Raw genomic sequence first — 13,800 nt, 5'->3', positions numbered from 1 at the left:
AGGACAAGGGAGGCTACTCTTAAGAGCAGCACTAAACAAAATGTTATCTTTTACTCGACTTTTCTGTGAGAGAGGTTTTTATTTTGGCGCCGCACAACTGAGCTAGTAGCTTGCTGTTCATTGGGTACTCTGCTAACAAGTTATTTTTTTGCCTCTTACATTATTGGCCGACAGCTAACTGTGGAGTGAAATATGACAAATTCTGAACTCAAAACAATATCCTTTCTCAAAGGACCATATAATAATATATATACAATAATACTGAAAGACCTTTTGTAATAGAAGCATCCAGTTTCCTTTTCTCTCTCCTATATAGTTTTTTTCTGTTTTTACTCTTTTTTGTGCATTGCCTCTTCCTTCTAGCCAGGAGGAAGGGACAATGCTCATAAACTACACAGGTCCTCAGAGAATGATTCAACTGATATTCAAATTGACAATATGTAAGCTGGTGTTCACATGAAAAGGGAATTCCAGAGGGAATTGAGAAACAGTGGGGCCAATGTGTCAGGTGGCAGTGGTATGCAATTAGCTGGTTCAGAGAAGCTGAGACCATGAAGGGAGCAACAGAGGCTAGAGACTGTAATGTGTTGGTGAGTAAATCTTTGCCAATCAGCCAGATGGCCTTCTTTTGGATGCAATCACGTTGTATTAAAGGAAGGGGATGAAGAATGGTATAATCTACACTGGAGATTCTCAACCACTTTTTACTTATGAACCCCTTTGATTGCTATTTTATTCTGGTGGACCCCCACAACCATTCAATGTTTAAAAACTAGTTTTATAGAAACATGTTTCAAAATTCCTATTTTGTTTTTCACACATTAACTTGTTGAAATATGTAAAATGTTAGAGAAAGAAACCTGGCTGTTTCTTGCAATACATACCAATATATACATCAAAATCAAAATTTTTTCAGGGCCCTTAAAAATCTATTGTGGATCCCCAATTTACTGTTTTGTTGTGTGGACCTCAAAAAATCTTATATGGACCCTGTTTGAGAACCACTGATCTACACAGAAGTAGACATTGATAGTGAAAAATTTTTTTACTGTACATGACTTAAAGGAGTCTATGAGCCACAAACAAACCATGAGTGCACACAGTAGTTGATGGAGTGTTGGTTATATAGTGGTCCATCCAAATATGGTATCATCTGACAAGAAGCCTCCAATCTAAAATAGATGAATCCCACAGGCAGACAGCTTAACTAGGAGAATCAACATTGGTATCATTTTGTATTTCAACAAAACATTAATGTTTGTTTATTTTTCATTTATTAGTTAGCACTTTTGACTTTTGCTATGATGAGCTCTAGACTTCAAACCATTCTTGCAGGTTTGAACATTTTTATGAATCTCTGATAGATTCTGCAATGATTTTATAATCTCACACACAATAAAAATTCCTGACTCCTGTGTTACCTCAAAATACAGGTCTGAGAACAGACCTCTGGTGAACAGCTTCCTTTAGATTATTAAGATACCTTGTTAAGGTGACACGTAAAAAATACTATCCGAACATGATCGGTGCCAGGCCCGCCTGACTGGCTCCTGTGCCGGTGGTATGTAAAAAGCACCCACTTACACTCTCAGAATGGTTGGCGTTAGGAAGGGCATCCAGCTGTAGAAACTTTGCCAGATCAGATTGGAACCTGGTGCAGCCGCTGGCTCTCCAGACTTCAGTCAAACCGTCCAACCCATGCCAGCATGGAAAACGGACGTTAAACGATGATGATGAAATCTCAGGTTAGTTTCAGCAGAGTCATGCAACAATTATGCTGAAACTAATACATATAGCTGATCTTTCTTTCAGTTCCACTCAGACCTAACAGGGCTGGCTTTCATTATACTACTCATACTTTTCAGGCCTTGTGCTTATAATAGAAAGGATTATATTTCTCATAATGACATTTCCATGCACAAATCTATATTGTGTTGTCTGACTTTTTGTCGCATTGTACAAACTTCAGTTTAATAATCTCTTCTGGTGTGACCTCAAATGTATTTGTTGCAGATATGAAGCAGTTTATTGAACTGGTTTCAATGACAAATTTGATGGTTTGTTACTTTAAAGATTGCATCTTAGAATTTATCAAAAGGAAAAAAATATAGATTGGTACAATAACCCTCAGGTAACAAGTATGAATTATTAATCCAACAAAAACAGCAACAAGACATTTTGTCCTCAATCTTCATGCAACCATTTAGTTATAAAGTTGGTTATAATTTTCATTAGTAAAAATGTTCCAGATTTTATTTGACAAATTAAATTGCAAGATGTTGCAAACATTTAAATAAAATACAAGCAAATTCCGACAATGGATTATTTTGTTTATTTTACCAAAGTAAACTTTTCAATAATGTAAAAAATGTAATATATTTATGCCATGTTTCCTTCAATGAAATGATCCAGTTACAGAATGTTTGCTAAATTAACCATAACAATTTTTACATGCATATCATCACTGGTTTCGATACAAATAAAAAAAAAAAAAATTATATTTTTTTATCCACAGTTCAACATACAAACTATGGAATACACTATATATTAATCTATTTATCAGTTGCTAGGCACCAGTGGATTGCTGAAAAAAAAATCCAGACAAAGCCATTGTTAACAATAATAGCACACAATTAAAAATCTTTAATAAATTAAAATATTAAAATTTCAATATGAGAGCTAACTTTTGTATGCTGTGAAACTAAATATCCAGATATAATTCCAAACCAAAGGCTGATCACATAAGTAATATATTTGTTATTCACTTTTAAAAATCTTAAATTACAATCATTGGAAACAATGCTTGGAAAATAAAAGATAAAAGCAGAGTAAATTGAAAGTTAAAAGAATCCAGAGGCTTTAGACTGAAATATTTCATAACTCTTCATACTATTTAAGACCAACCTTCCAACGAATTTAAATGAGGAACTGTTGATAAAGCTGAAATTATAAATAAAATAATAGCACTCCATTGTGTAGCCACATACATTATCTAGCTTTTACCACTTTGAAAATATTATTGTTCAATTTTTAACGCTGATCATTATCTGTTTGACATGTCTGTCATCTGGTGACACAAATGCTAAAGTGACCTAATTGAGTAGAAGAAAAATATATAGCTCTTGTTTCTCCTTAAAAGAGGTGTTCAGACAGTTTAAATGTTTTGAAAGAAACCATGTTAAGATGATGAAAAAAATCTTTCGTCATTTTAATCTCTAATTGTAAGGAAAAGTTGCAATCTCTTGATATTATATTTTTCTCAGATCATTAATTTATTAGCAGAAAAAGTTCAAGGTGAAAGAAAAAGTAGAAAAAGGTTTCTTAACTGAACTCATTTGGAAGAGAAAAAAACAAAACTGGATATTACTTGGAACTTCCAATTAAAATGAGATGAATTGAGATCATTGATAACTATTTGATATATGACTTTATAACATTCTTTTCTGAATCCTTTGCCAATTAAACAAGTTCAAGTCGTGTCCAGGCCTTTGGCTTGAATTAACGACACAACATAAGGAATCCCAGAAGTTTCTAAATCACTGTTACAGTCTCGTTCAAGTTCAATTTTGATAGGATAAGAGTCTTTGGCACTTTTAGTGTGAGGACTGAAATCTTCAGTATTTGAGTGAGATAAATTAGATAAAGAGTCTTCAGGTAGTTCTGAAGATTTTAGACGCTTTGGAGGTGGAGGACTTTTTGGGTCTTCATTATCACAGTAAGAATGTGGTTGCCAAGGTTCTGATAAATCATCGTGGACAACAATATGTGTGTCTGAGTGTCTTGAAGGAAAAGAAGATAAGAAATCTTTTTTACTGCACCTTTTTTTCAAGGGACTTGATGGTTCTTGTTTTAATCCTACAGAATCATTGGCATAGCTTGAAACTGAAGAGTCTTTATCAGCTGAATAAAGGATCACCGGAGGAACTGATTGTTTTGTTTGGAATTGTATTTGATTTGTCATTGATTCTGTAGCTAAGTTCTGTAACTGTTGCACTGGTTTCGAGATTGATGGAGTAATATCACTATTGGGTAGACCCACGAAAGATACACCAGTTGATAAAGATGGGCCATCAGTTTTAGGCATTGTATCCATTGTATTAACAATCTCTGTTGAAATGGCATCCCTTATAATGCCTGGAGATTCAGTTGATTGAGAGATTAAGGCCTTAGTTGTGACAGGATTGTCAATAGAACTCAAAACCTGCTTCCGATAAAGTTTACACATATCTAATAGATCACTTAAACCAAGGATTTTCGCAATATGCTCCATATCCTCTAATACCTCCTCATTAAGGGAGACAACACCTTCGTACATATATTTAGCAAATGCCCATAAAGCATCACCACCAATATCCTGAGAAAATGTCAACTGGAAACAACCCGATGTTACGGTGGCATTTGGCAATGTTAAAAGTTGTGGGCTAAGAGCAATCAACACAACTTTGTGAACCTAGAAAAGAAAGAACACATATTTATAGAAAAACAATAAAAGCAGAATATTTCAAAGAATCACATTAAAAGCCTAACTGAACCCCCCCCCCTCCAAAAAAAATCATTTAAAAATATATTTTGTGTACAGAGACATAACACATTTCTTTCATTGGAAACATTAACACATTATTGACTTAGGAAATTAGGAAACTATTTTAGAATTAAGGAAGAAAAGAGGAGATGAATAATCCTTTGTATTCCAATAAATAATGCATGATCATGAATAATCACAATATTACATGTCTTCAGATACTTGCTCTTAATTTACATAGGCTAGAAACATAGGACTTTATATACTTCTAATACAAGGTATGTTGAGAATCTGTCTCACAAAAAATAATAAAAATTATGTATTTATGTATGTACGTATGTGCATGCATGTTACATACACATGTATATGTGTGTAAACTTGTGTCTTCATATGTGTGTAAACTTGTGTCTTCATGTCATGACGTTGCGTGATTGCTGTAATTGAATGTCCTTTATTTTCAATATTCTGTGGAAACATGTCTGGCTGTGGTGAAATATTACCAAGCTTAGAAACAGGTAAGGGTTGGCAGCAAGAAGGATATCTGGCCATAGAAAATCTACCTCAATAAACTCTGTCTGACCCATGAAAGCATGGAAAAGTGGACATTAAAACAATGATAATATATACACATACATAGTTGTCTCTTTGTTTACATGGTTTAGTTTTAGTTACCTTTCTTTTTCTTTTTTTCTTAACCAGTCAAAGAGCCCATGGGATTTCAGATATCATAAACACTATTCATAATTTCAAACAAATCCGTTGTTGATTACACTGAAAACAATTCACTGGCTTGTTTGGCAAATGCAAGTGATTTAAAATAATAATATTATTATCAATTTCAATTTTTAAATTTTGATTGCTTTCATTACATTTAATTTTTCTTTTACCCACTTCACATTGTGGACTCCAATGTTACAAAGTATCAATATGATATATTATCATCATCTTTTAACATCTGTTTTCTTTGCTGGCAATGGGTTGGATGGTTTAACAGTTGCTAGCCAGCTGAAGAGCTGCCCAAGCTCCATGTCTGTTGTGGTATGGTTTCTACAGCTGGATGCCCTTTCTAATGCCAACCATTTCACAGAGTGTACTGGGTGCTTTTACATGGTACTGGCATAGGTGCTTTTTATGTGGCACCAGCACCCATGAGCCCGCAAGATTAGGATCACTCAGCTGAAAAGGGATGCAGAGGTCATGCCTGTATGCAAGGACAACCACAATTTTACTTAGCTTGATGTGTTTTCTCAAGCACAGCAAATCACCAGAAGTCTCAGTTCCCTGTCGTCCCTCAGTGAGGCACAAGGTTTGAAGATCCTTTTTCACCACTTTATCCCATGTCTTCCTGGGTCTACCCCTTCACAATAAGAGATCAGCATTTCTTGATGCATCTACCTGCATTTATAAGCATTACATGACCATACCAATGCAGTCTTCTCTCTTGGACACTACATGTGATGCCTTGTATACCCAGTTTTTCTCTCAAATCACTTATACTCAGTCGTATATGCACACTGACATTACCCATCTGGCTTCATTTCTTTCATGCCTTCACATGTCCTCAATAGTCACAGCTCATGTCTCACAGCCACGTAGCATAAATGTTCATACACAGGCATCATACAATCTGCCTTTTACTCTGAGAGAGAGACCCTTCATTACTAACAGAGGTAGCAGATCTCTGAACTTTACCCAGCGCATTCTTATTCTAGCAGCTATATTTTCAGAACAACCTCACCTAAGTAACGGAAACTGTCAACTACTTCTAAGGATCACCTCCTGACATTTGAAGGAGTCTATTTTTTTTAACATTCCTAGTGTTTAGTGTACTTGCACATCAGCCACATGTAAAGACTACTTTCTCTGTTAATTTCCCAGTGATATCACTGCACCTCTTATGCGTCCATAACTTGTATTGAGTACACCATTTGGAGTTTCTTCCAACAGCATTTCTACATATCAAGCAGGGCCTTCACCCTGAAAGGATCTGTCATTTGTCTCATATTTATTATCTCATATTAATAATGAAGAAGACTGTCAGTGGGACCATAAAGTTAATCCCTAATTTAGCAGGGAAACTTGGCTTTAAAATACTTATTGTTATGTGCTATAATGTCTGTACTCATGATTTGGATTAGCAGCTGATCTTAACATACTAAAGGGAAATACTTAAATAATAAAAAAAAAAACAAGTGTGCATGAATAGATACAGAGTTAGATAATCATGATTTAACATTTAATACTTACCATAATTTTCATTGTTCCATTTCCAATGGAAGCATCACAGAGTTTACCTTTTTTCCAAAGATTGGCCATATTGGAGAGCATGTGGCCTTGATGTTTGTGCACAACATATGAATGAGTAGGGTTTTCAACTGTTTTCATAAAAGTTGTTGGCGTATTCTGCTCACTGTATATAAAGAGAAATGAAATATAATACGATGGATATTGGATATAAATTGATAAAAACATTAAAAATAAACTAAAATATTGCAATTCAATTGTCAACATTTTAGTAGTCACAAATATTTGCACCAAACATAGCTGAAGGGTAGTAACTGTTACCCTCACCCAGCTTATTTTGTAGTCAGGTCTCATTTTTACAATAACTACCACAAAATGCTCAAAATAAAAATGAAGAGGCTTAAAACATGAAGTAAAACTCAATTGCAACATTATTCATCTATCCAGCTTTAGAAACAATTCAGATGAGATGAGTGCTAAGCCACTTATTTGAAAATCATCACACCAAAGACAATTATATCATACATTATTCTGCTACATTCTACCAAACTTTATCAGCCCAGAGCAGAACAACATCTTTCATACCTTTTTCTGGTGTATAGGTCACAGAGAAATAAATAAACATAATATAATGTGTAAAGCAATACCATGTTCAAACAAATGTTAAAGTTACAGAACATTAATGAAATGTATTCACAGAAATCTCTTCCTCTCTCATATGTGTGTGTTATAAAAACAGAAACTGACTCTCCAGTGCTAGACAAAACAAACATACTAAAAGAATTTAAGTAATATTTCATCTCATTTCTTTAAGAAAATTCAAAGACTTTTATATAAAGAAACTATCACTTCTATGTTTTCTTTTACTTATATACACACACACACATATGTATAACTGTAAATGTTGTGTCGATGCCCCCCGGCGAAGAAGTAGGATCTCCCAAGACATATAAATAGAGGTAGTCTGGCCATGGTAGGAGTGTTGAGTAGAAGTCGAGTAGCAGTTGTGTAGTGGTTGAGTAGAGATCATCCAAAGGTGCTAGATAGCAGTAGCTTGAGACATAACAGTAAATATAGATGTGTGTGTGCATGCACATATATAAGCACATAATACATGAATAGTGAAATTTACATTTAATATAAAATTCTGTCAACAATATTTTACAACATAATGCTACCATAAATCAAAAGCTTGCTCCAATAGCAAGTAAAAATAGGGGGAAATAGATAAAGTAAGAGCTTAGGATTCCAGACAGAAACACTGCATTCACTTTTATAGATAGAATATGTATAGATTCGCAGTGACCATACTGCTCATGATGTATGAAATAAAATGCTTTGATTTCACTTTTAAATGTTATGTCAACAGAAGTAAAACATGGTTGCATATTTCTGCGAATGCTATGTAACAGTAACTGATTACTTAAGTATCATTTATAATTATCTTATGCAACTGTTTCAATTTTGAAAATGAGAAATACATGGACATGAAAGATCTTGCAAGTGAATAAAAAAAATACGATAAACAAATGTTATATAAGTAAACTACAGAAGAAAATTATTGAATAATCTAATAAACATACTGTCAAACCTGTCTCAATAACTTAGATCAGCTTTAAAATTGTTCACTACCATTTGTTGCTGAGCCTACAAGAAATGACAGTGAAATCTCTCACATCTTAAAAAGAGGAAAGACACAGGTCAATGTAGATTTAGATACATTATGCCTGAATAAAAATAGGTTGATCATAGATGGAACAGCTTTGAATAGATATCTACTCATTCAGGGTTAATCTGGGGTTAAAACAACATTTATTCACCTTTCTGAATGGACCCTGCATTTCAATCAACACAAAGTTTATTGCAATCTGTCTATAATAATCTTATCACAAATTCAATAAACAAAAAGTTATTTAACTCAACAAAACAACTTCAGACACTTAACATTACCCTGAATCTAGATTTATTAATTCCAGTAATTAAGGCATACAAATGCCAGGACCTGACATTTAATTAGTTTTGTCTAGACTATCCAGTAGCTGTATAATTGCCTAAATGAGATGATGATGATGATCATCATCATCGTTTAACGTGCGCTTTCCATGCTAGCATGGGTTGGACGACTTGACTGAGGACTGGTGAAACCGGATGGCAACACCAGGCTCCAATCTAAATTTGGCAGAGTTTCTACAGCTGGATGCCCTTCCTAACGCCAACCACTCAGAGAGTGTAGTAGGTGCTTTTACGTGTCTCCTGCACGAAGGCCAGTCAGGCGATACTGGCAATGGCCACGCTCAAAATGGTGTCTTTTATGTGCCACCCGCACAAGCCAGTCCAGGGGCACTGGCAACGATCTCGCTCGAAAATCCTACGGAAGCCAGTCAGGCGGTACTGGCAATGGCCATGCTCAAAATGGTGCATCTTATGTGCCACCCGCACAAGAGCCAGTCCCGGGGCACTGGCAACGATCTTACTTGGCTTGCCGGGTCTTCTCACGCACAGCACAATGATGATAATGTAACTAATGCTTGCAAAGAATAAACTAGCCGCATCCTAATTTAGTTATTGTAACAACTAAAAAGATTACACCCATTCCAAATAACAGTTTTAGAACATACATAGACTTTTAAGGGCACAACTAAGTTTTACTTTCATGACCATCATTCTGAAGGTATTTCAGCTGAAACCAACCCATCTCTTTTTCCAGTAGATAATACAATCCATGATTGTATTATCCAGGGTAACCCACTTTTAAAGACAATAGGATGTAGTTTGGAAGAAATTAGGCTGTTACCAGGTCAAGTAATCATAGAGTAGTCATGGGTAAACTGCAGCCTACAGGACTTTCTGAATGGCACACCTAAATGAAAAATTGCCTTCAGTCTTTTTAGTAGTGTGACCCACCTGATGATGAACATCTCATGCAGTCTGCTTCTCAAAATAGGTTGCCCATACCTGACAGAAAATTCCTTAAAATAGAATGGCAATCACATTGCAAGACACAATGATACATAAACATAGATAATTCATTCCATACATTCATCCCACAAAGATGCATAAAAATATAAAATCCAAATTACCCAAGTGACATAGTCAGCCTGATAAAAAACCAGGAACAACCACCTTAAACAAAACACTAATACCATACATAACAGAATTAAATTTCATTGAGAAACTAAATAGAAAATGAACCAGAGAAAAGAAAGCTGTTAAAAATATGTATCTATGATAAATCACAAAACAAGCAGTAAAACAGGACACAAATTAGCAAAATCTGTAAGTTACACAATATCACATCATAACAGCTTTAAGTTACGTATGCATACCCCCAACAAGCAAGCTTGCTTATCAAACACTTTAGAAAAAAAAACAAAAATAATCATTACCATCATCATCATTTAACGTCCGCTTTCTATGCTAGCATGGGTTGGATGGTTTGACTGAGGACTGGTGAGCCAGAAGGCTGCACCAGGTTCAATCTGATCTGGCAAAGTTTCTACAGCTAGATGCCCTTCCTTACGCCAATAATGGTTTCAAATTTTGCTCCCGAGAGCAGCAATTTGGGGGAAGGGGATGAGCTGATTACATTGACCCCAGTGTTCAACTGGTACTTATTCTATCGACCTCGAAAGGATGAAAGGTAAAGTCGATCTTGGCAGAATTTGAATTCAGAACGTAGTGACGGGCAAAATACTGCTAAGCATTTCGTCCAGTGCGCTAACGATTCTACCAGCTTGCTGCCTTAATAATAATAGTAATAACTAAAAGTTATACAAAGACAGAAATAGAAAATACACAATAAACTCAAAAACCTCAGGACCCAACAAAATCCCATGCATACACCAGAGATACCAAGAGCTTGAAGAACACACTGCACTCAACTTATATCATGAATGAACAGAAAAGCTTCTGTAAGGTCATGCATCTTGCTATATCTCCCTCATAAAATAGTATACCATCATAAACAAAATGGATACATTGGATAAAGTAGTTCTAGATACATTATATCTACAGACATGATGGGATAATCTTGTCTAGAACACCTTTGATAAGAAGTCTGCTTGATAGAGTGGGGTTCAAGCAAACAAAGCATCAAGTTCTCTTACTAACAATACTAAATTCAAAGAATGTGTTAACTGGGCAAATTTATATTAAAAATTCAACCAAAACCCCCCCCCAAAAAACAGCATTACAAGAACTCAACACTCTCTCATACATGCCTTCAAAATCCCTGAAAAGGACTTATGTTTGATATCACCAACTCACATATTCCTCTTTGAAACTTGCAAAAAGAATTCAGATAACTTCACTCAACCACAATAATTCACAAATCTTATTCAAGGAATACATGATGGCTTCTGCAATGAAAGAGTCCTTTCAGGCACTATATAACTTATCAATAGAAGCAAAGGATTTGACTTATTTCTTTATATTCACACATTAACAAACAATTCAATTCTATATGAGAAAAGAAACTTTTAAAATGCTGGCTCTAACATGAAACAAGAAACACTGGATTAATAGGAAACCTCTACACAATTCCTTGACCTGCTAGAAATAGTAGCCACATATCCAACAAATACTTTATCAGCTTAACAAACATGACACATTTGGATAATAGAGTCTTAGCTATACTATGTATGAAAAAAGGTGGGATAGTCATAGTTGGAATGCCTTCAACGATACATCTACCTGGTCAAAGCAGACCTAGGGTTAAACAACAATAAAAGATATACAAATAACAGACTGGACCAAGACTCCCACAGAACATCCTATACAACTAAAGGGTGACTATTTGGTTGTTTCAACCTGCTACAAAAGTAGCTTCCAGATACATTGGATAATGCAGTCTTAGATATGCAAAAGATGAGGCATTGCACTCTGTAAAGTGGTTGGTATTAGGAAGGGCATCCAGTCACAAAAACCTTGTCAAAGATGACATTGGAGACCAATGCAGCTCTCAGGCTAGTCAGATCCTGTCAAACCATCCAACCCATGCCAGCATGTTAAATAATGATGAATCATGGCTGCAATATGACATTGGAGACCATGAATCATGACTGCAAATGACATTGGAGACCAATACAGCTCTTAGGCTAGTCAGATCCTGTCAAACCATCCAATCCATGCCAGGTGTTAAATAATGATGATGAATCATGGCTGCAATACTTCCAGTCATACATGAGTATGTATGATCAAGGCTGACCTGAGGTGAAACAACATCAACAATCACATATGTCTGAGATCACTCTGTGGTCATCTTTTAGGCAGAGGTGAGGATATCTAGAGCAATAGGTCTTTATATTGCACCTAGTTGTTCAACCAATAAGCTAACTGAACAGCTACACAGTAATTTAGCCTGCTAGGTATAGTAGGTAGATTCCTGTCAGAGTATATTCTACTGTCTGAAAATGCATTAGTTGCAATGTCTTTGATTAAAGGTCTGTTGAACAACAAACTACACTCAATAACCTGCTTGAAAAGGATTAACCAAGTGAAGTGCTTTAAACATTAGCCTAGGTATTTGTAAGTTGGTGTTAAAATTGGACAGTAATTGCAGATTTCTATGAAGCACTAGTAACTGCATTATAACTGAGAGATCTGTTCAAATGTTTGAGCATGATGCAGAGTATACTCAGGAACTACATATTAGTGTTTGTTTCTATATATTTTCACATTCATTTTAAGGCCTGTAAGATTACGGTCAGCTAAAGAAACCTGTTAAGATCAAAACATTTCTAGAGTTGTCACTGTATATACCAAAGATCAAAGTATAGGTGCAGGTGTAGCAGGTCTTGGGTTCAATCCCACTGTGTGGCACCTTATGGAAGTGTCTTCCACAATAACTCCAGACCGACCAAAACCTTGTGAGTGGATTTCATAAATGGAAACTGAACGAACCCTATTGCACATGTGTGTGCTTTTGTGTTTTTGTTTGTTCCCCACCACTGCTTGACAACTGGTGTTGGTTTATTTATGTTTCTATAACTTGACTGTTTGGCAAAAAGGGGTCAACAGAATAAGTAACAGGCTTAAAATAAGTACTGGGGTCGATTTGCTTGACTAAACCCTTCAAGGGAGTACCCCCAGCATGGCCATAGTCCAAAGACTGAAACAAGTACAAGATGATACAACAATTTTCAACAAATTTGGACTCCAGAGTTGTCTTCCTTGCTTTGACAATAATTATTATTATTCACACTAATGATTTTCTTCAGCGTAATTTTTAATTTTAATTGATGTAACATTTTTTTTAGGTTCACTACATTATGTTAATCCCTAGTTATGCTTTGTTTTTTCATACAGAAGACAACTCTGAGAAATTTTCCCATGTTATATTGTTGCTAGTATGCCAATTATGTATGTATAGAGATTTTGTTGAGAATTGTATGAGTGAAGTAACCTTGATCAGTGTGAGAGAGCTGTAATTCCTTTGCAACCTATTTAGTTTAGTCCTGAAGATATGCCTAAAGTGGCCAAGACAGCAGATTTTGGAAAGTTTCTCGTTACTAATGCATTATTAAGGACTATAAATGTTAACAGGTGAAAGATAAGCTTAAACAGACTGGACATGATTTGCATTCATTATATAATCATTGTTGTTTATCTGGGTCAATTCTGATCCAGCAGATCTGTGATTAAAAGCACTCCATTGTGACCATCACATCTTTTCCAGACATATGTATTTAGGGCTGTTTTATTTAAGTGCCTTTCTTAACTTTTTAAAAGATGGTAAAGTCCTAGGTATATGCCTAAAATCCATCCTTACATATGGCTACGTGGATTAAAAGCAAAAGAAGTACAAAGGGTTATCAATGATGTAGAGATATAGCGTCTAAGAGGTGAAGTATAAATCATCTTGAAAAATGAGAGACAAACAAGATACTTTGTATGTTTTTTAAAAGGAATGCAACAGAGTCATGTTTCAGATGGAAGACATACCTGACATTCTGCAAGTTTTTTGTGTGGTTTGTAAAAGCTAATTTTGTGAAAATCAGTTGAGCGTGTATATTCTGATGGAATATTGCAGTTAC

At 35.2% G+C, this 13,800-nt stretch overlaps 1 protein-coding gene across 1 annotated transcript in view; it reads right to left on the bottom strand.

Annotated features, from left to right (window-relative positions):
* Positions 1-2,317: 2,317 nt before the first annotated feature.
* The window catches only part of LOC106873459 (uncharacterized), a 45,631-nt gene continuing 34,148 nt past the window's right edge, over positions 2,318-13,800 (bottom strand). Inside the window, exons 4-5 of the mRNA XM_014920827.3 lie at positions 6,770-6,932; positions 2,318-4,450 (exon numbers count right to left, since the gene is read on the bottom strand). Coding sequence (XP_014776313.1) covers positions 3,470-4,450; positions 6,770-6,932 — 1,144 coding nt within the window. The 3' untranslated portion in view covers positions 2,318-3,469. The remainder of the gene's footprint in view (positions 4,451-6,769; positions 6,933-13,800) is intronic.

Source organism: Octopus bimaculoides, chromosome 2 (assembly GCF_046866305.1).
Source record: "Octopus bimaculoides isolate indiv1 chromosome 2, ASM4686630v1, whole genome shotgun sequence".
NCBI lineage: Eukaryota > Metazoa > Mollusca > Cephalopoda > Octopoda > Octopodidae > Octopus > Octopus bimaculoides.
The sequence above is the reverse complement of the archived record's forward strand: the minus strand, read 5'-3'. Positions and strand labels throughout refer to the sequence as shown.